General features: G+C 38.8%; 2 protein-coding genes and 1 long non-coding RNA gene across 3 annotated transcripts; 2 read left to right on the top strand and 1 right to left on the bottom strand.

The window, feature by feature from the left end:
* Positions 1-1,790: 1,790 nt before the first annotated feature.
* On the top strand, positions 1,791-21,212 carry LOC124276901. The gene is made up of 3 exons (XR_006898686.1): positions 1,791-1,802; positions 7,952-7,957; positions 21,032-21,212. It is a non-coding gene; the product is annotated as an uncharacterized LOC124276901 (long non-coding RNA).
* LOC124276900 (transmembrane protein with metallophosphoesterase domain-like) lies at positions 10,223-14,639 on the bottom strand. The gene is made up of 5 exons (XM_046712568.1): positions 13,886-14,639; positions 13,166-13,276; positions 12,200-12,365; positions 11,345-11,484; positions 10,223-11,005 (listed from the first exon to the last, which is right to left on the bottom strand). The coding sequence occupies exons 1-5, from the start codon at positions 14,619-14,621 to the stop codon at positions 10,812-10,814; spliced, it is 1,347 nt and encodes a 448-aa protein (XP_046568524.1). The 5' UTR covers positions 14,622-14,639; the 3' UTR covers positions 10,223-10,811.
* LOC124276899 (transmembrane protein with metallophosphoesterase domain-like) lies at positions 16,105-20,588 on the top strand. Its single transcript, XM_046712567.1, has 5 exons — positions 16,105-16,859; positions 17,475-17,585; positions 18,389-18,557; positions 19,131-19,270; positions 20,151-20,588. The coding sequence occupies exons 1-5, from the start codon at positions 16,124-16,126 to the stop codon at positions 20,342-20,344; spliced, it is 1,350 nt and encodes a 449-aa protein (XP_046568523.1). The 5' UTR covers positions 16,105-16,123; the 3' UTR covers positions 20,345-20,588.
* Positions 21,213-22,377: the final 1,165 nt, after the last annotated feature.

Below are 22,377 nucleotides of genomic sequence, written 5' to 3'. Positions count from 1 at the left end.
TAATATGTCTTGTATCAATGCTGTCCAAAATCGTGCTATGCGTTTCTTCCTAGGGCTTAAAAAGTATGTAAAGGCTGTTAATGGTGAAATAGCATGGATGCCCCCAGTTGTACACCAGTGGGGTAGTACTGTAAGATTTGATAAACGTTTATGTAACCTTCATTTTAGTCGCATTACGAAAGAAATATTTTTATGAAGTGATCGATGGGCGATCCGCCGTAAGCGTAATTTACACTTCCGCATACATACTAAGTTGTCGGAGTTGGGACTAGCCCATTTTATCCCTGTGAATAACTATACATTTTATTTCGTCAGAGGTACGAGCTGTGCTGTATCAAAGGCATGTCACACAGTGGAGAGAAAGTATTTTACAGCCACAAGGTCCGTGCCGAAAGGGAGGTGATAAGCTGAGATTATATTCTACTTTTAAGAATTGTTTTACTCAAGCATTTTATGTCTGTCATAGCATCCCAAGAGCACATAGAAGTGCATTAGCAAAATTTAGATGTGACACAGCACCAATCAATATTGAACTGGGCAGATATGCTAATATTCCTCTACAAGAGAGAACATGTTTTAATTGAGTGAATGTAATTGAGGATGAATACCACGTTTTACTTCATTGTCCAGTGTACAGTGTCGAGCGAAAGAATCTTATTGATAATTGTCTTAGAATTTGTCCGGATTTTATGAATATAAGCAATACTCGGAAAACTGCTTTTATCTCATCTAATGAAATTTTATGTTCTGAAAGTGCCAAAACCTGCCATAGTATTTTGAAAAAGAGAAAATATGTTTTTATCAGTAACATGTACGAAATAGGTTTTATCGAGAATGTTCAGGTTTACCACTTGTAAATACCTGTACATATATCAAAAATAAAATCTCTCTGGTGTCCCCCGCCGTCAGGTTGCTGGAATATTGCTCAACGGCGTAAAACCAAAACTGACTCTCTCACTCTCACATTAACAGGAGTATCTCCTCAAAATAGCTGTACTTGTCTCAGTACTGTACCTTGTTGTGATTTAACGTAAACTGAACGTTTGATCAAAGCGGAGAAATCAACCCCTCACATGTTCACATTTCTGACCTCACGAATACAGGGTTTACTCTAATGGTGCTTTCATGAGACTTTCGGTTTATTTTTTATTTGGTGAAATTTGTGTCATGCATGAGCGGATGGGTTTAGTTTACGCCGCTTTTAGCACTATTCGAGCTAACAATTTCACGTTGTCACAACGTTATGCTTTCGTTGTGAAAACGTAACTTGATATTACGACCGTACAGCGTTATTCTGTGGACTCCCATTGACGTTCTCACAGCGTTGTTAAGTTGTAACGTGACGTTGTTAGACGTCATGTCCACGTTGTCACAATTTAATGTTATGGTAACGTTATAAGTACGTTGTGATAACGTACTTTATGTTGTGGGAACGTAATGATAGTACGTCCATACAACGTTATTCCGTGGACTTATATTTAATGTTGTCTTGTTTTTTAACGCCACACTCAGTAATATTCCAGCTATATGGCGACGGCCTGTAGATAATCGAGTCTGGACCAAGCATATATATTGGCTGATGAAGACCAATTCTAACCCGAATCTTTACTGGTATATCTATCAGGGACGTAATCAGCACCATGACTGTCCCAGTATCATACAAGAACCGAAATATTACGTCAATTACCTGGATTGAAAATGACCACAAGACGAGGAACACAACCCCTCTTTCAGACTTAAAATATGTACAACTATCTAAAAACGATGTGGAGCGGTAGGGTAGCCTTGTGGATATAGCGTTCGTTCATCTTGCGGAAGGACCTGGTTCGATTCCCCAAATGGGTGTAGCCAATTTCTGGTGTCCCTCGCTGTGATAAAACCCCACTCACTCACTAAGGACGAGGTGGCGGTTTAAAAAAGCTTCAAATAGCGAAGGGAGACCACTCGCGCACGTGCACGTAACTTATAGTAAGTGAAGTCATAGTAAAATATTTAAACTTCCGACATCAGGTTTGAAACTATATATAGCTGCACACGACTATAGACTTCGTCATTTCCATCACAGAGTACCTGTTAAACACTCGACTAGAAGACAGCAACACAGCGGGATAGAGCAAACGAAAGAAAGATCCAAAGAAGGAAGGAAAACAGACTCATATGTATACCATTTATTAATATTTATTATTAATCAAGAAAATAGGGTATTATACGGGCACCCAAACACGACATCCAAAGTAAAACCTACACAACCAAACAGGCTTGCAAATGACATCAGCATCAATCACAGACACAGAAGAATCTCTCTCTCTCTCTTCAAATATATACAAATCGCATTCTTTCACAAACACACCTTATCATACAAACACATGTACACATACACGTTTACATCCGTTCAAGCTTCATAAACACGAACTCACGCCTACATATTCACTGACACACACACACATACAAACACACACAGAAACACACATGCATGAAGAATCTACGAGAATACTCTCCTAAAGAAGGCAGCCACTCTCCTCAGTGCCTTCCTCAAAGGATGAATATCCTCCACGAAACTGTCGTCGACCTCGTCCTCATAGACCAAGTAGTCACTGTCGCCGTCACTTGGGACAGGGCTAATAATCGACATAGGTGATGGTGACTGGGGCAGGGAGCGTCTCGCCGTGGTCAGGACGATCCCAGAACGGGGTGAAAACACTCAGAGGTTTGGGAGAGGGGCTCGGGGCCGCAGCCAGGGGACGCTACATCGGTGAGTGAGGAGGTGGGAGAAAGGGCGAGGTTTATAGGAGGTGTTAAAGAAACAATGGCAGTAAAGGTCATGGTGCATAGCCCCAGATTACACATTCTATTAGACAGTACCCCACGACAAACATGCTGTGCCGACAGATTGTTAGAAAGAAATATTGACGTGCAAATGGGAGATGAGTATCCAGGGACTGATTGATTTTCAGCACATCATAACAGAAAAAATACAATCAAATGTCCCAATAATGGACAAGAAGATTATGGAAACATGGACAAAAGAAGCAAATTAGTCCGTCCAAGTTGAAGAAGATGTAGATATAATGCATTCACAGTCGGATTTCTCATCTTCGGGACAAGTACAGGCCACCAGAATGTGTTACAGGAATAATAGGGGACATTTAATCACTGCTTTCATATACAATCCATCTATCAGTAAAACCATTATAGGCCGAATATTTGAATGAAAAGTGGACAGAAAACCCCTCTTTCAGACTTAAAATATGTACAAATATCTAAAGGCAATGTGGAGCGGTAAGGTAGCCTTGTGGATATAGCGTTCGTTCATCTTTCGGAAGGGCCGGGTTCGATTCCCCAAATGGGTGAAGCCAATTTCTGGTGTCCCCCGCCGTGATACAGCCTGAATATTGCTAAATGCGGCGTAAAATCCGACTCACTAAGGACGAGGTGGCGGTTAAACAGCCACAAAGAGCGAAGGGAGACCACTCTCGCTCAGTCACCTGTGCACGTACCTTATAGTAAGTGAAGTCATCGTAAACTATCTAGACTTACAATATCAGGTTTGAAGCTATATATAGCTGCACACGACTATAGACTTCGTCATTTCCATCACAGAGAACCTGCCAAACACTCGACTAGAAGACAGCAACACAGCGGGATAGAGCAATCGAACCCTGAATATCTTCATTTGTTAATTAGTTTACTCCTATAGAAACTGCAAGTTGTATAACAATAAATCAGACTTAGTTCAGTTGCCTCCCCTGCTGTGTTGCTGTCACCTAGTTGTAAGTATACTTGCCACATAAAGAAACTGTGCATTGTCAAAATATTATCCCAGTTGATAAGTATGATAACAATGTCAAAGGTACATATAAACTTTAATGGAGGGATCATGAGACCATAACAAGTCGGGAGAATTTCAATTGAAAAGTCAATCACAATGACGTCACGAGTCCACAAGCGGGACAGGGGTCAAACGACCATGTCACAAGCTCAATAACGGGTATGTCCACCATCGGCATTGAGAACAGCAGTGCATCGACGATGCATAGAGCCTATCAAACGTGCAAGGAAGGCTTGTGGGATGTCACGCCAGATTCTCTCAAGTTAGACGTCGATCCATCTCGTCCCAAACATGCTCTATCGGGGAGAGATCCGGTGAATTTGCAGGCCAAGGCAGTAAGTCAACGTTGTGGTGTTGCAAGAAATCCATAGCAACCCTTGCCGTATGAGGGCGGGCATTGTCCTGTTGAAATGTTAACCCAGGGTCATGACATTGCAGAAAAGGACTTGCCACAGGTCGAAGAATCTGATCCCTGTAGCCCACACCAGTTAAGTTGCCCTGAACAATCACCAAAGGAGTTCTTTGGCGTGCTGTTATTCCACCCCAAATCATCACGGAACCACCTCCAAAGCGATTCCTCTCCAAGACACAGGCCTGTGCATAACGTTCTCCCACGCGTCTATAGGCACGTTGACGTCCATCACTATGGGAAATGTTAAACCTGGACTCATCTGCAAAAACCACATTTCTCCACCAAAACAAGGGTCTGCGGACATGATTTCGGCACCACATTCGGCGAGCTTGTCGATGACGTTGTGTCAGGATAGGCCGTATGGCGGGACGTCGTGGTCTGATCCCGTGATGACGTAAACGTTGTCGAACTGTGTTGGGGTGGATACGGCGAAGTCCTGGGATGGTTCGGCCAGTCATCACTGCAGTCTGAAACCTGTGGCGAAGATGGGTCACCCTTATCCATCTGTCCTGTCTTGGCGTTGTTACACGTGGACGTCCAGAATGTGGCCGATCGATGACGTCATTTGTGTTCTGGTAGCGTCTCACCATTGCAGAAATTGTGTTCCGGTGGCAGTGGAAATGTGCAGCCACTTGTCGTTGAGACATTCCCCCACGGACCATCCCAATGGCTTCATGACGTTGTGCAGACGTGAGCCTTGGCATGCTATGCGTTTCAATAGCCGTTTAATTTTTTTGAACGATCGCAAGGGCAGGGGTTGAGCTTTCCAAAGTGACAGTATTGTGTGGCATTCATTTTCTCTGTTTCTCTTTCCCGTCACGGAACGTGGCACGTGCATGCATGTTGGATACATGTCACTAATCTCTGAGTTTCAATCCTTATGTGTCTCCACAGGTTTGATAAATTTAGATTTTAAATTTTTGTATGCACAGTTTCTTTATGTGCCTAGTGTATAATTCTAAATTGTGAGTATCTAAACTATGCCCGAATATGGCAAACTATTTGTATAATCTAACGACACCTTCCTTCCTTCCTTCGTCTCAATGTTCAAAATTGTCGACCATCCACTTAGCCGTCAAAAACCCATGTGCTCGACCCTGCACATGCAGAAAGTGACTGCACGAGGCGTTACGGTTGCGTTTTGGTGCAACGTTCATGGTTCTTGTAAAGATGTGTTTTGGCTATCAGATAACAAAACCAAAGAAACTAACTTTCTCTTCAGAACACCTTGATGGCAGTTTTTAGCGTTACAAGCCCCTGTGAATCACCGATTAAAACAAGAGATTATCTGACCAAGACTGTTGGAACATAAACACCCCCAACCTTGTCGCACACACCTGCCATCGTGCTCTGTCGTAGGACGTGTACATGTTCGGCTGATGACATATTGCTGCAAGCAGGAGACATCTATCTGTCCGTTATGTGGAGGACTCTGTCGACCACCTGCATGTTGCTGGGTGACTAAAAATGTCCGGTATATATTCCTTCTTCTGCCAACACCAAAGACGTTTGCAAGGTGACATTTGGTTCACCGAGTTCATTTTAAGCTTTCCTATGCATCTGCCAGATTCTACTGTCATCAAATGACGCCTTGGACACAGAGATCCTATATATTTTCTAGCATTTCAAAACTTCATTATCAAACTTGGCTCAGTATATTTTCAAACTGGGGGCAGTTTTGTTCACCTTATTCATATAAATATTACCTGGTTCTCTGTGACATCATGCTTGTCAGTAGAACTGTTGCTCAGTGGCACATGTGAAATTGCATACCCTGGTTATATTCGGTTGTGATCCCAAAGTTTTCAGATTTGTTTTGGCAATCGAGGAGTCCCCACTTTCATACAGGACTATTCATGATCATGCTGTTCTCATGTTGGGCTATTTGTGTGATGACTCCAGTAAGGACACAATGCATTTGGTACCGTATGGCATACATCATGTTTCACGTGTACGTTATACGTTAATGTCTGTATAATTATAAAATTAAACGAGACTTACCTGAGATATTTGCCCGTTAACTCCTGTAACTTGTACTGTCCATCCAATTTCCATTTTTCCAGTTAAGATGACACCAAGTCCCCTTACTTAACATATGATTACGATAGTCACAGCGCTAAAATCCCTTGTGGAATGGGATCATCTTCCTTTTCATGCTTTTATTTAACATTGCACTCATTGTATTCCAGATGTATGTCAGCGGCATGTATGTAAAATCAAGGCTGGACTAGGCAATACAGTGACGGATACCAGGTGCAACAATCTGTGCTGAGAGGTTTGATGAATTTCAATCAACCAAGTCGGACTACCTGATCGACTGAGTCCCCTCTCATAACCTGCAAGGATCGGTGGAGCCTTTCCTAACATGAATTCACAGGCCGGGTTTTACCTCACTGAAACATCGGGTCCCGGAACCCCCAATTATTAGTTTTAAGGGTCCTTGCGGACAATATGAGGGTCCTGTGAAGTAACAGTGTAGGGAAGCGTATGTTTTGATAATTTATTTATAGCCTGGAATGAATCATTGATCATATGGACTGATGGATGAAATGATGCATGTAACTGCTCTGAAAGAAACAACCAAACACTCAGCAAAGTCATATATGTGTTGTATACATTGAATAATACTGTGCGTCCGTCTTGACGGAGCGAGTTGTTTTTCAGCGTCCATTCTCAATATTTGAGTGGACACAATGTGTACCCATGTGGGGAATTAAACTTGAGACTCAGGACGAGTGAATGCTTTAACCACTACATTACCGCACCGCTCGTTTCTATTTCATAATTTGTGAATCAAAAAGTTAGAAAATGTGTGTAGGCCCACTTAAAGTATCATTGCTGTTGTGCTTAAAGGTGTCACTGATTTCAAATGATTTCCACGTCTTGTGTGTAAATAATTAAATAGGTTAGTGAGGTTGTCATTGTTGGCCTATGTATTTGATGAATAAATGTCAATGTTTTTGCATTTTATGCAGATTTTGAGGGAATACATAGATTTTACGTGTATACCTCCATAAATGCAGAAAATATTGAAGCCGATGCCAAAACCACATACATTGCCATTATATAGCTGGACAACTGCTGATGTTATAGAAGAAAACAACACTCCGCCCCTTCAAACTCGTGATGCTGATAAGGGACGTCATCTCATGTATGTCAACTAGAACAAGTGTTTGCCACTGATATGGCAATGTCTCCTGCCGCTAAAGAATGGAATATCTATGTTTACTACTTTTTATTTTTGGGTCACATACAAGATGTCTGAAATGACTGGTGTCTGCATAATCACCCAATGTAGGCTGTCAACATACTTGAAAACATTGGGTGCAATGTTCTATGAGATATCGCCTTTAAAAAGCGGTCAAAGTATCGTGGTGACCTTGAAGATAAGGTCAAGGTCACCCAAATAAACTGGTGTCTGTGTAATACCCCAGTGTAAACTGTCACCAAATTTGAAGACATTGGCTACAACAGTTTATGAGATGCCGTGTTAAGAAGAGTTTGAAAAGTGCTCAAAGTGTCGTGGTGACCTTGAAAATAAGGTCAAGGTCACCTAAATAAAGAGGTGTCTGTGAAATCCCCCAATGTAGGCTGTCACTAAATTTGAAGACACTGGGTACAACAGTGCATGAGATATCACGTTAACAACAGTTTGAAAAGTGGTCAGTGTCGTGGTGACCTTGAAAATAAGGTAAAGGTCACCCAAATAGCCTGGTGTCTGCGTAATCCCCTAATGTAGGCTGTCACCAAATTTCAAGACATTGGGTACAACATTTCATGAGATATCGCGTTAACAAGAGTTTGAAAAGTGGTCAAAGTGTTGTGGTGACCTTGAAAATAAAGTCAAGGTCACCCAAATCGACTGGTGTCTGCGTAATCCCCTAATGTAGACATTGGGTACATTTGAAGACATTGGGTACAACAGTTCATGAGATATCGCGTTAACAAGAATCGGGACGTACGGATGTATGGACGAAGGTACGGACGGACGCTTTAATACATAGTTCCCCGTTCCGCGTACCAGCGGGGGACAATAAACCCAAATTCATCTGAGGTGGTGTAAAACTTCATTGCAATCAAACATAAAACACATGGAAAAATATGTCTCTAACAATGAACAAAAGAAAGGATCAACAAACCATTATATGGATACATGATATACTAAAAAATAGTCTGTGTCAACAGGACGGTTTTATGTTTATACTTGCATAAATGCAGACTATATTTAAGTCATTTCAAAAACCACACACATCATGATTTTATAACTGGACAACTGCTGATGTTTATGAACACTCTGCCCCTTCAAACTCTTGATATGTGGATGCTGATCTGGGAAGAGTCAATTCATTTATGTCAACTTATGTCAATAAATACAAATTCATCATCTGAGATGGAGTAAAACTTCATTGAAATCAAACAAAAAATACATGAAAAAATAATTCTCCAACAATGAACAAAAGAAAATTACATAAGGATAAACAAACATTTCATATGGATACACCATGTACTGAAATATATTCCCTGTCAACTGTATAATTGTGTTAGGCGAACATGCACCAGCAGCGGTACAACCATATAGCACTGTAGCTCACCTGCATTCTTGAAATTATAGTCCACAAAACAAAATACAGTAACAATTTACACTTAGAAAATAGATAAGTATTGCACCTACATTTTTATTAATTGGGAATTTCAATTTCTATATCTGAAACTACCTCATTTGATAAATGTTAAAGATTACATGATTATCTGGCACACATTTGGTACAGGACCATTGTCTGTTTATCCTGAAAGACACACGTACCTGATCATGCAAAGTGTGAGTGAGTGTGGTTTGACGCTAAGTTTAGATTATGTATTCCAAGTCTCTAAGCTTCGTCATTTTCCTTTGGCAATGATTCAGCGTGAAATCAAGAAGATCATGAATGCCAGTCTTTGGGAGGATCATGTAAAGTATCCCTAACGTTTTTTTCTGAAGCAACCCTTCACAAGTTCATGCCTACCTAGGATCTGATCTTCAATCAGAATACCAGGTTTGCCTCCTTGTGAGTAAAATATCTTACAGTTGTACTATGGAAACAAATGGTCCCTGTCGAGAAATCCTAACCTCCTATGTGTTCATAACTTGTTCCAAGCACACAAACAAATTGTCCGAAGAGCATGCTGGATTCTCTGAACACTAGTGATGGTCCTAAAACATAGTCAATACCATGCTGAATAATTTCTCAAGTGCTGACTGAAAATCAAATGTCTTCGTGCATTTTATGAAATGTCAGAAACCAAAAAATAGACAGGTATACCAGAGGTAACTTGCCATGATATCCATGTATATCCATGATATACGACAGGTATCTTATTCACCATAAGTGTGCATTAATTTTTCTTGACACATGCTGACTGAACAACTCTTTATCAGTAGATATCAGCAGTGAACATCATTTGCTAAATACAATATACAAAATTGACTCAAGAACTCACACATCACTTGGTCTGGTTAAGCTTTGCTTAATGTTTACCAAGTAAGTGATTTAGTTCAAGGGTGGAAATAACCCATTGCCTGACGTCCGAGTCCAGTGGTTTTTACGGTTGGGAAAGCAAATTTTTATATCACACTGTACCGGTGTTCAGTTGACTTTCCAATGTTAATTATGTTGTTTATTTAGAAAATCAGCAAGAAAACGGTTGGAATAGTGGAAAAATTATCAGGGCAAGTGACTTTACATGTGCCACTGTACCGGAGTACACTATCAATATTAAAGTTATTTCCACCCCTGAAGTTGGGTTTTTCACCGCTTTTAGCGATATTCCAGCAATATCACGGCAGGGGACATCAGAAATGGGCTTCACACAATGTGCCCATGTGAGGAATTATCTCCAGGTCTTCAGCTTGCTGACCAACGCTTTAACCACCACTGCCCCTAATGTTTACCAAATGGGATCATCTAATGTAAGGGATTGTCAATCTTCATGCTGAGGTAAAGACCAAATTCTAATGATATTGTTATCAATTGTCAAGTACAAGATATTCTCATGGTGACATAGTTTGCAGTGTAATGGAATGTATAATAAAATGTCAAAGTCACAAAATGCAATAAAACAAAGTTTAGTCAATTATTGAAACAATCTAATGTCATGGTCTTATGAATGTGTAAACAAAAGAGGCACATAATGGCATATGAGATTAATGTCATCCATTATATGCTGAGTAATGACATTTGTATCATAATTGCATACGTGACATGTCAAATCTCTACTGGTTGTAACATGTACTGTCACTACTACAGTGGATACCCGTGAAGATCCGGGATAGAATTGGTCTTCAGCAACCAATGCTTGTCGTGAAAGGCAACCAATGAGAGTGTGGCGTTAAACAACAAACCAACGAATTACTACACTGGAACAATATGAGTCTGTGCCAAATATTTTGAAAAAATTTTTTTAACCATGTTTTAAACATCTAAACCTTCATTTGTGACTCCTAATTCTCACCAGAACTTTCCCACACGACACACTCTCAATATTTTATCCATGTAATATTAACTGAAAACATCTACCCATACATGTATAATATCACAGAGCTTGCTTGAGTATTATGTTTGTGACTTCCATGGTTGTTCCGATCCTGACTGGGATGCCCCCATACTGTGTACCCATCGACACATAGACATGACTAGATTCGCCATAGCGATACAATCCGTAAAAAAAGGGATTAAATAAATATGCTCCAATCATCACTGGGAAGAACTGTCCTCCATGAGTGTGACCTGTAATAGATGAAAGAGTGCTGAAAACTGAAACATGTCACTCATGACTGTAATTTATGGAATTTATATTAAATACATAAGCAGAACTTTATAACGTGCGTAACACATTGACCCTTTCTCGTATCAACTCACCATATTGTTGACACTTTAGTTTACAGACAGCATATTTCTTAAGTCAACAGTGACAGAAACACAAATTTCTTTCTCTGACAGGAGGTGTCATTGTCAAGTACCTTATTGGTCATACCACCTAGCATGTCCTATGAACAGTTATAATAAAATCCTAAGCCATCCCAGACAATTAAATGCTTTAGAGAAAGTACTTTGAATAATGGCTACCTGACAGGACAACATCAACTCTGTATTTGGAGTCCAAAGCAGTCTTGGCTGCCTTCGGCTGATGGGCAAGCAGAATTACTGGCTGACTTGGATCACATGACCCCAGAGCATCATCAAGCTTCATCCCATGATCACCATACCTGAATGTTTAAACCAACAATTTCAAACCTTCCTTCATATCACATTTCACCTACTTTTACCATTTATGGTAGTTTTTACATATCATTTTGGGAAGACCAGGCTGTGCATTTATTTGTTAGTGACTTATGATGTCCACGCCCTTTTAAATTGGTGCAGATAACAGAACTTGATGAAACAGCAGTTTCTTGCCACAAGGTAACCATAGAAATTTCTCTCTATTAAGACATGAAATGATGTCATGAACATCTTGTCCAATGTTTACCAACAATGCTATGAGATAAAATGACACACATTCAGCCAGGACATACAACAGAGCATCCTCATATTATCATACCTGAATATTTAAATAAATGATTTCAAATTTTACCTGCATATTATCTTCCATCTACTTTTACCATTAATTAATTAAATGCAGAGGTACTTCAACACTGCATTCAATAATGTATTACTAAGCATTACATGCTCTACCTTTCTATTCCCCTGTGAAATACAAGTATTCTCAAGGCAATAATTAGAATAATATGAATTCTGAATTTTGTTATTCCAATTTAGGAACTTTAGCTGTCTTGAGCTGCAGACTTAGTGTCAGAATATCAACTTCTGCACAGGTTTTTCATGGTTCCCTGTCTTTTGATAAGCATGGGTATCCATGGTAACTGGGATCTATTCTGCAAGGTAAGGCACGGATTAAGGACAATATCCTTTGTCCCTTACCCTATCCTTAAAGCATCAATGTCGTCTGTTCCAGCAAGACAAATTTGTTGGTTGGCGGGTTTCTCACTGGGAAGTTTGACATTGCTGTTATGTAATACAATAAAGCCGAGACCACGGAGGTGAGAGAACCAATTGTCTACATCACCTGTATAGTACTCATGATTGCCTGAAACAGAAGAAAACAACATACATTGGAAAACAAACAAACAAATCTTCTACAGTCTGAATTGACTAGACAACCTTGGCCATAAGCATCAATTTCTGTAGATTTTTATGTTACCATGACAAAACAATTCACTTGCTTCAGGATTTCAGACTAGTGTCTAAAGCTGTAGATAGACAAATAGAGATTTTCGGATTATGACATGACAAAATTGGTAATTTTAATGCATGATTATCTATTATTATTATTATTATTATTTAATTATTTTCAACAACAGATGTGTTAATGTAGCATTCAGTGACTTCATCCACTAATCCAAACCAAGTGTCAAGTACACATGTTTCTGGTCTCATAAGATCGGCTTACTTAAGTTCATGTAACAAGCCAGTGTACTACGCCTAAAATATACTGGGATTGTAAAGACTCACAAGTAATTCGCACAGACAGTGTCAGAGCAAGACTAGGCATGTGAAGAGGGGTCAAATAGGGCCACACTCAGCTATTTTCCAGCTTGTGACAGTGGTTTGTAAAAAGGACAATTTGGTGATTGACATCATAAGCATCGACATACACAATGGGATAGGATGACATGCACCTACCAAGTCAGTGGGTCTGTCCACCCAATGCCATTAGTTGTCTCTAATGACAAGCATGGGTTGATGAAGAACATTTAAACATGTTATTGTTAACCACCATACTACCCTTGTGCCTAACCTGTCCAAAAAATGTCTTCAAGAAAAACCTAGACCGATATAGATAAAATACATTGTAATTACTGACTGTCACAAACATACAAAGTGCACCTGTTATAAAATATTTCCCAAACTTGGCCTGAATATCCTTAACAGGTTCCACTGCTTCCCTGAGGCTTGCAACACTTCCATCTACGAGATCTCCAGTCATCACAACAACATCTGAAAGGATATGAAACTGAGCCAATCATAAAAACTCAAATGTTTCCATGAACATGCTAAACACAGAATGAAAACATATTGGAAAAATACAAAAACATTTCAACATGATATCATAGATATCCCAACATTATAAAAGACAAAGTTGCTGGATTCAAAGCAGTATTTGTGTGACATATCGTCGGAGTAGAGAAATGCTGAATGACCGATTTCTCTCTTCAAAAGGACTGTTCATAATTTATGGCTTTCTATCTACATGAACATGATAAACATCTCTGGCATTAGAAGGTTCACGAATATGAAGCAAAATGATTTACTATTTAGACTCAGATACTCTAAACACTATCGACCATGGGACATCTTTTGCAATAAATGAGTCTGGTTTATTAATGTTTAAAGCAGTTTGTAATGAAAATGGCGGGGAGCAGAGTTGTTCGTTCGGTCCAACAGGGTTGCACCCCTTTCTCAAGTATTTTAAGTATAAGAGCTGATCAATTAGTGATATTCCCATGATATTGCTAAAAGAAGCATAAAACCTTACTCACTCACTCACTCACTCTAAAGGTGCACTAATTTATTGACTTATCGTCACTGTTTCAATTTCATACTTACCTGCATCCAACTCATTAATGATATTTACTATACGAGTAAGTCTCCATCTTCCAACAGTTGGTCCTAGATGAATGTCTGATATTTGCACAATTCTCAATCCATCAAGAGATGCAGGCAATCCTTTGACTGGAATGGGGACTTCTTTCACAACAGGAGCAGTAGCAGCATTATAGAGACCATACGTCCAACAAAGAATAGCATAAATAAGTACAAGCTGCAATTCTCGTTGTTTTGAAAAGACTGGATTGCTTTTTAAAATGTTTCTTAAACAAAATAGAATAACCTTCACAAATACTAAACCTGTCACTATCTGTAACAATAGCCCCAGTGCGGCATTACAACTGTATGCTATAACATATGGTTCTCGACCTATGAAATAAAAGTTCATTAAGAAACTGACATGACATAATACTAAGTAAGTTATAAGAAAAATCCTCCATATTGTCCACTTCTTGAGATCAGGTTGAATCACGTCCATCTGATGAAGATCTTTATCAGAGTATTTGACATGTCTCAGTCCTTCCTTCCGTGTCGGCTTATCGAACACGGTCGAGAAGTTATTCCACACAAATCTGGAGAGAAGAATCAGGATAGCTTGTATAAAAATGACAAACTGCAATCTCAACAGTCTTGCCTTTCTTTCCCAATGGAGAGACAAGACATACATCTCGCCCAGAATGACGGCAAGCAGAACCGTCACGGCGGCGGCAACCTTCGTACCGAAAGAGATCGCCATGTTGTGTATATGATATCCCTCGTGAAATACCAAAATAGATATGATGTTTCTTGTATGGTAATTTTACGTCATTTAAAAGCCATTTTAAACATCTAAAATGTGAAATATTTTATGCCACCCACAAGACACATAGTAATGTCATACTGATCAACTGTGTACAACTAGACTTGTTGTAAGGAGTATCAATTAAAGGGAGGTAACAGTAGTCAATGTTTTGGATAATTGCTGTAAAATGTGTTAATCATCCTACAAAGTATGTTCGAAGCTCATGTTGCCCATATGACCTGACTACTTTAATGTTTTAAACCTCAAATTGAGCAAGAGTATTTGGTATTTTTAAACTAGCGAGAAAACGGATGTATTTCTTGATGATTAAATTTCCAAAATAATTTATCAAACCAGTTAGATTAATTCATGTTTATAGCGAGTTTTAACAAGCATCACTTTGATAATAGTGTTAATTTCAGTGAATAATTGTTCATTTATGCATATCAAACTTCGTCCCGGAAAAGCCTGATTGAGGCGATACTGTATATATTCCTTGGTATCGAATTTCCATTCGTGACATGAAAGTGACGTTCTCCTTCTGCACTCACTTTATGTTAAGTCTATTGATATGAGACAACTACATTCACTCATCAGAAACCGACTTTGGAGTTATGGCCATTCCGATTTCTGTGTCTTAACTATTAAGGGAGGCTAGACCTAATCAAACTGACTGTCCCTGTAGTTTTGGTTCACACTCTCAAACAACACTATGTGTTGTTCATTCAATATCTACCACGGTCGGTTGGTTGTTTAACGCCATTTTGTCGCCTCTTATCACAAACATGGGTTACTGAAGACCAGTTCTAACCCGGATCTTCACGGGTAGGAAGGGATTGTGACCAGGGTATCTTATCATAATATACTGGATATATATAATACTCTTGATACCAAGGAATACATATAGTATCGATACCAAGGAATATGTACAGTAACGACTGAATCAGGCTTTTCCGGGACGAAGATTGATATGCATAAATGAACAATTACTCACTGAAATTAACATAATCAAAGTTACGCAAGTTTTAAACGCGCTATAAACATGAATTATTCCAACTGGTTTGATGAATTATTTTGGAAATTTAATCATCAAGAAAGACATCCGTTTTCTCGCTAGTTTAAAAATACCAAATGCTCTTGCTCAATTTGAGGTTTAAAACATTAAAGTAGTCCGGGCATATGGGCAACATGAGCTTCGAACATACTTTGTAGGATGATTAACACATTTTACAGCAATGTATCCACAACATTGACCACTGTTACCTCCCTTTAATTGATACCCCTTACAACAAAGTTGTTGTACACAGTTGATCAGTCTGGCATTACTATGTGCCTTGTGCATGGCATAAAATATTTCACATTTTAGATGTTAAAATGGCTTTTGAATGACGTGAAGTTATTATACAAGAAACATCATATCTATTTTGGTATTTCACAAGGGATATCATATACACAACATGGCGATCTCTTTCGGTACGAAGGTTGCCGCCGCCTTGACGGTACTGCTTGCCGTCATTCTGGGCGAGATGTATGTCTTGTCTCTCCATTGGGAAAGAAAGGCAAGACTGTTGAGATTGCAGTTTGTCATTTTTATACAAGCATTCCTGATTTTTCTCTCCAGATTTGTGTGGAATAACTTCTCGACCGTGTTCGATAAGCCGACACGGAAGGAAGGACTGAGACATGTCAAATACTCTGATAAAGATCTTCATCAGAAGGACGTGATTCAACCTGATCTCAAGAAGTGGACAATATGGAGGATTTTTCTTATAACTTACTTAGTATTATGTCATATCAGTTACTTAATGAACTTTTATTTCATAGGTCGAGAACCATATGTTATAGCATATAGTTGTTACGCGGCACTTGGTCTATTGTTTCAGATAGTGACAGGTTTAGTGTTTGTGAAGGTTATTCTATTTTGTTTAAGAAACATTTTAAAAAGCAATCCAGTCTTTTCAAAACAACGAGAATTGCAGCTTGTACTTATTTATGCTATTCTTTGTTGGACGTATGGTCTCTATAATGCTGCTAGTGCTCCTGTTGTGAAAGAAGTCCCCATTCCAGTCAAAGGATTGCCTGCATCTCTTGATGGATTGAGAATTGTGCAAATATCAGACATTCATCTAGGACCAACTGTTGGAAGATGGAGACTTACTCGCATAGTAAATATCATTAATGAGTTGGATGCAGGTAAGTATGAAATTGAAACAGTGACGATAAGTCAATAAATCAGTGCACCTTTAGAGTGAGTGAGTGAGTAAGGTTTTATGCTTCTTTGAGTAATATTCCAGCAATATCATGGCAATATCCTTAATTGATCAGCTCTTATATAGTTAAAATACTTGAGAAAGGGGTGCAACCCTGTTGGACCGAACGAACAACTCTGCCCCGCCATTTTCATTACAAACTGCTTTAAACATTGATAAACCAGACTCATGTATTGCAAAAGATGTCCAATGGTCGATAGTGTTTAGAGTATCTGAGTCTAAATAGTCAATCATTTTGCTTCATATTCGGAACCTTCTAATGCCAGAAATGTTGATCATGTTTATGTAGATAGCAAGCCATAAATTATGAACAGTCCTTTTGAAGAGAGAAATCGGTCATTCAGCATTTATCTACTCCAACGATATGTCACAAAAATACTGCTTTGAATCCAGCAACTTTGTCTTTTATAATCTTGGGATATCTGTGATATCATGTTGAAATGTTTTTGTATTTTTCCAAAATGTTTTCATTCTGTATTCTGCATGTTCATGGAAACATTTGAGTTTTTATTATTGGCTCAGTTTCATATCCTTTCAGATGTTGTTGTGATGACTGGAGATCTCGTTGATGGAAGTGTTGCAAGCCTCAGGGAAGCAGTGGAACCTGTAAAGGATATTCAGGCCAAGCTTGGGAATTATTTTATAACAGGTGCACTTTGTATGTTTGTGCCAATCGGTGATTACAATTTTTTTTTGTCTAGATCAGTCTAGGTTTTTCTTGAAGTTGTCATACCAGCATTTCTTTGGACAGGTTAGGCACAAGGGTAGTATGGTGGTTAACAATAACATGTTTAAATGTTCTTCATCAACCCATGCTTGTCATTAGAGACAACTAATGGCATTGGGTGGACAGACCCACTGACTTGGTAGGTGCATGTCATCCTATCCCATTGTGTATGTCGATGCATATGATGTCAATCACCAAATTGTCCTTTTTACAAACCACTGTCACAAGCTGGAAAATAGCTGAGTGTGGCCCTATTTGACCCCTCTTCACATGCCTAGTCTTGCTCTGACACTGTCTGTGCGAATTACTTGTGAGTCTTTACAATCCCAGTATATTTTAGGCGTAGTACACTGGCTTGTTACATAAACTAAAGTAAGCCGATCTTATGAGACCAGAAACATGTGTACTTGGCTCTGGGTTTGGACTAGTGGCTGAAGTCACTGAATGCTACATTAACACATCTGTCGTTGAAAATAATTAAATTTTAATTTAGATAATCATGCATTAAAATTACCAATTTTGTCATGTCATAATCTAAAAATCTCTATTTGACTATCTTCAGCTTTATACACTAGTCTGAAAGCCTGAAGCAAGTGAAGTGTTTTGTCATGGTAACATAAAAATCTACAGAAAATGATGCTTATGGCCAAGGTTGTCTAGTCAATTCAGACTGTAGAAGATTTGTTTGTTTGTTTTCCAATGTATGTTGTTTTCTTCTGTTTCAGGCAATCATGAGTACTATACAGGCGATGTAGACAATTGGTTCTCTCACCTCCGTGGTCTCGGCTTTATTGTATTACACAACAGCAATGTCAGACTTCCCAGTGAGAAACTACCAGCCAACCAACAAATTTGCCTTGCTGGAACAGACGATATTGATGCTTTAAGGATAGGGTAAGGGATAAAGGATATTGTCCTTAATCCGTGCCTTATCTTGCAGAATAGATCCCAGTTACCATGGATACCCATGCTTATCAAAAAGACAGGGAACCATGAAAAACCTGTGCAGAAGTTGATATTCTGACACTAAGTCTGCAGCTCAAGACAGCTAAAGTTCCTAAATTGGAATAACAAAATTCAGAATTCATATTATTCTAATTATTGCCTTAAAATTTGAAATCTTTTATTTAAATATTCAGGTATGATAATATGAGGATGCTCTGTTGTATGTCCTGGCTGAATGTGTGTCATTTTATCTCATGGTAAACATTAGACAAGATGTTCCATGACATCATTTCATGTCTAAATAGAGAGAAATTTCTATGGTAACCTTGTGGCAAGAAACTTCTGTTTCATCAACATCTGTTATCTGCACCAATTTAAAAGGGCGTGGACATCACATGTCACTAACAAATAAAATGCACAGCCTGGTTTTCTCGAAATGATATGTAAAAACTACCATAAATGGTAAAAGTAGGTGAAATATGATATGAAGGAAGGTTTGAAGTCTTTGGTTTAAACATTCAGGTATGGTGATCACGGGATGAAGCTGGATGATGCTCTGGGGTCATGTGATCCAAGTCAGCCAGTAATTCTACTTGCCCATCAGCCGAAGGCAGCCAAGACTGCTTTGGACTCCAAATACAGAGTTGATGTTGTCCTGTCAGGTAGCCATTATTCAAAGTACTTTCTCTAAAGCATTTGGTTGTCTGGGATGGCTTAGGATTTCATTATAACTGTTCATTGGACATGCTGGGTGGTATGACCAATAAGGTACTTGACACCTCCTGTCAAAGAAAGAAACTTGTTTCTGACTTAAGAAATATGCTGTCTGTAAACTAAAGTGTCAACAATATGGTGAGTTGATACGAGAAAGGGTCAATGTGTTACGCACGTTATAAAGTTCTGCTTATGTATTTGTCTGGGCTTTCTCAGGATTTAAATAAAATTGTTCATTGGACATGCTGGGTGGTATGACCAATAAGGTACTTGACACCTCCTGTCAGAGAAAGACATTTGTGTTTCTGTCACTGTTGACTTAAGAAATATGCTGTCTGTAAACTAAAGTGTCAACAATATGGTGAGTTGATACGAGAAAGGGTCAGTGTGTTACGCACGTTATAAAGTTCTGCTTATGTATTTAATATAAATTCCACAAATTACAGTCAAAGATTATAAAGGACACAGTCATGCCTCAACGCAGCATTTACTTATCCCATTCTTTCTAATTATCTGCTTCATACTTGATGAGAATTCACTCTATGCAGTCAAACACAGTTGAGTTTGATGTCAAAGTAAAAGTTGGTCCCTGCTCACTCATTCTTCAGTCATCATTTTGGGTTTGGGTTGAAACTTGGATAACTGAAAGTATTTATGTAGGTTTCTTCAACTTCGACAAAACAGTTTTTGACTGTACATTAATTGTCAGTGAGTGCAGTAAGTCTGTCATCATATTCTTACCATGGGCGATATCAGGACAATGATACTTCATATGATGACACGAGTGACATATGGTTCAGTTTTCAGCACTCTTTTCATCTATTACAGGTCACACTCATGGAGGACAGTTCTTCCCAGTGATGATTGGAGCATATTTATTGAATCCCTTCTTTTACGGACTGTATCGCTATGGCGAATCCAGTCATGTCTACGTGTCGATGGGTACACAGTATTGGGGCATCCCTATGAGGATCGGAACAACCATGGAAGTCACAAACATAATACTCAAGCAAGCTCTGTGATATTATACATGTATGGGTAGATGTTTTCAGTTAATATAACATGGATAAAATATTGAGAGTGTGTCGTGTAGGAAAGTTCTGGTGAGAATTAGGAGTCACAAATGAAGGTTTAGATGTTTAAACATGGTTAAAAAAAAAAATTCCAAATATTTGGCAAAGACTATTTTTCCAGTGTAGTAGTTGACTGGTTTGTTGTTTAACGCCGCACTCTCACTGGTTGCCTTTCACGACAAGCATTGGTTGCTGAAGACCAATTCTATCCCGGATCTTCACGGGTATCCACTGTAGTAGTGACAGTACATTTTACAACCAGTAGAGATTTGACATGTCACGTATGCAATTATGATACAAATGTCATTACTCATCATATAATGGATGACATTAATCTTATATGCCATTATGTGCCTCTTTTGTTTACACATTCATAAGACCATGACATTATATTGTTTCAATAATTAACTAGACTTTTATGTTTTATTGCATTTTGTGACTTTGACATTTTATTATACATTCCATTACACTGCAAACTATGTCACCATGAGAATATCTTGTACTTGACAATTGATAACATTAGACCAATATCATTAGAATTTGGTCTTTACCTCAGCATGAAGATTGACAATCCCTTACATTAGATGATCTCATTTGGTAAACATTAGGGGCAGTGGTGGTTAATGCGTGGGTCAGCAAGCTGAAGACCTGGAGTCAATTCCTCACATGGGCACATTGTGTGAAGCCCATTTCTGATGTCCCCTGCCGTGATATTGCTGGAGTAAAAAAAACCCAACTTAATCACTTACTTGGTAAACATTGAAGGTCACATGCAACCAAAAATCAAACATAATTAAAACACAATTATCACTTATTCATGACATATAATATATATTGCTGGTTATGAAAAAACATATAATCAAAATTATAAGCGTACAATCGCAAATCAAAAGTGCAATATTTTGTACTTGGGTTTACTTCCCAAGAAACGAAGCAGCCGGGATACCGAACCCAGTCAGAGCGGGTGGGTGTGCACTCAAGTGTAACGGCTGTTTCGTTTGCAGATGCCCTCACGGCTCATTGTGTGTGTATATAGAGATGTTGGGTTTTGTAAATACATGCTCACTTTTTGTGTATAACATTTTGCAATCAACAGACATCATAACATGCCATGTGTAGAAGTATCACACCTGCCTGTCTGTGTAATTACATAATGTGACAGAGACCGAACTCTGGCCATAAATCAATGCATTTTGTTTATGGTGTATAGCCTGATAGGTGTTAAGTTCAAATTGCATGTGGTCAGTGATCGAAGTTGTGTATTGAATATTGTCATTAGCAGACGGACAGGCAGACACATAGGTGTCAATAAAACAGACATTGAGTTTTGTCTGTGACAACGACATATCTATATCAGTTAGAAATTCTGTCAACTCTAAATAATGACATTGCTTTTAAGTATCGAACTGAGAAAGTGACTCGGTAAGAAGAACGTGTGGTGAAATAGACAAATGAAATTATATAAACAGTTAAATCGGTAATCTACTGTAATAACATATAAAAAGCTTGCGCCTGTGAAATATCAACAAAACATTAGAAAAATAGCTCACACCAAAGCCTTCACTGAGTATTCACCGGACAACCCGCTTCCATGCTGCGCGAACCTATAATTTCACTGCGCATGTGCTATGAGCGCAGCCCAGCTGTTGAAACCACTTCAATTCCCCCAAGCGCTGGGGGAAAATTAGTGAATCGTTTGAACTTCGATTTCGCGCGTTTGTTTTCATCGCGTTATTTTTCAACTTTATAAGTTGAATTTGCATTTTTGATGATTTGTTTCGGTAAGTCCATACCGAAAAGTATCAGAATCTGCAAAGTTGTGTTTTACGTTGCATGTGACCTTTAAGCAAAGCTTAACCAGACCAAGTGATGTGTGAGTTCTTGAGCCAATTTTGTATATTGTATTTAGCAAATGATGTTCACTGCTGATATCTACTGATAAAGAGTTGTTCAGTCAGCATGTGTCAAGAAAAATTATGCAC

This window comes from Haliotis rubra, unplaced genomic scaffold (assembly GCF_003918875.1).
Source record: "Haliotis rubra isolate DU_JTF1 unplaced genomic scaffold, ASM391887v1 Scf215, whole genome shotgun sequence".
NCBI classification, from domain to species: domain Eukaryota; kingdom Metazoa; phylum Mollusca; class Gastropoda; order Lepetellida; family Haliotidae; genus Haliotis; species Haliotis rubra.
This window is presented reverse-complemented; position numbering and strand designations above follow the sequence as displayed.

Coding starts and splice junctions, on each gene's coding strand:
- LOC124276900 (XM_046712568.1), bottom strand. CDS start 14,621: ATGGCGATCTCTTTCGGTACGAAGGTTGCCGCCGCCGTGACGGTTCTG. Junction 12,366..13,165: donor TGGGAAATATTTTATAACAG/GTGCACTTTGTA, acceptor CTTCTGTTTCAG/GCAATCATGAGTACTATACA. Junction 11,006..11,344: donor AGTTGATGTTGTCCTGTCAG/GTAGCCATTATT, acceptor CATCTATTACAG/GTCACACTCATGGAGGACAG.
- LOC124276899 (XM_046712567.1), top strand. CDS start 16,124: ATGGCGATCTCTTTCGGTACGAAGGTTGCCGCCGCCTTGACGGTACTG. Junction 18,558..19,130: donor ATTGATGCTTTAAGGATAGG/GTAAGGGATAAA, acceptor TTAAACATTCAG/GTATGGTGATCACGGGATGA. Junction 19,271..20,150: donor AGTTGATGTTGTCCTGTCAG/GTAGCCATTATT, acceptor CATCTATTACAG/GTCACACTCATGGAGGACAG.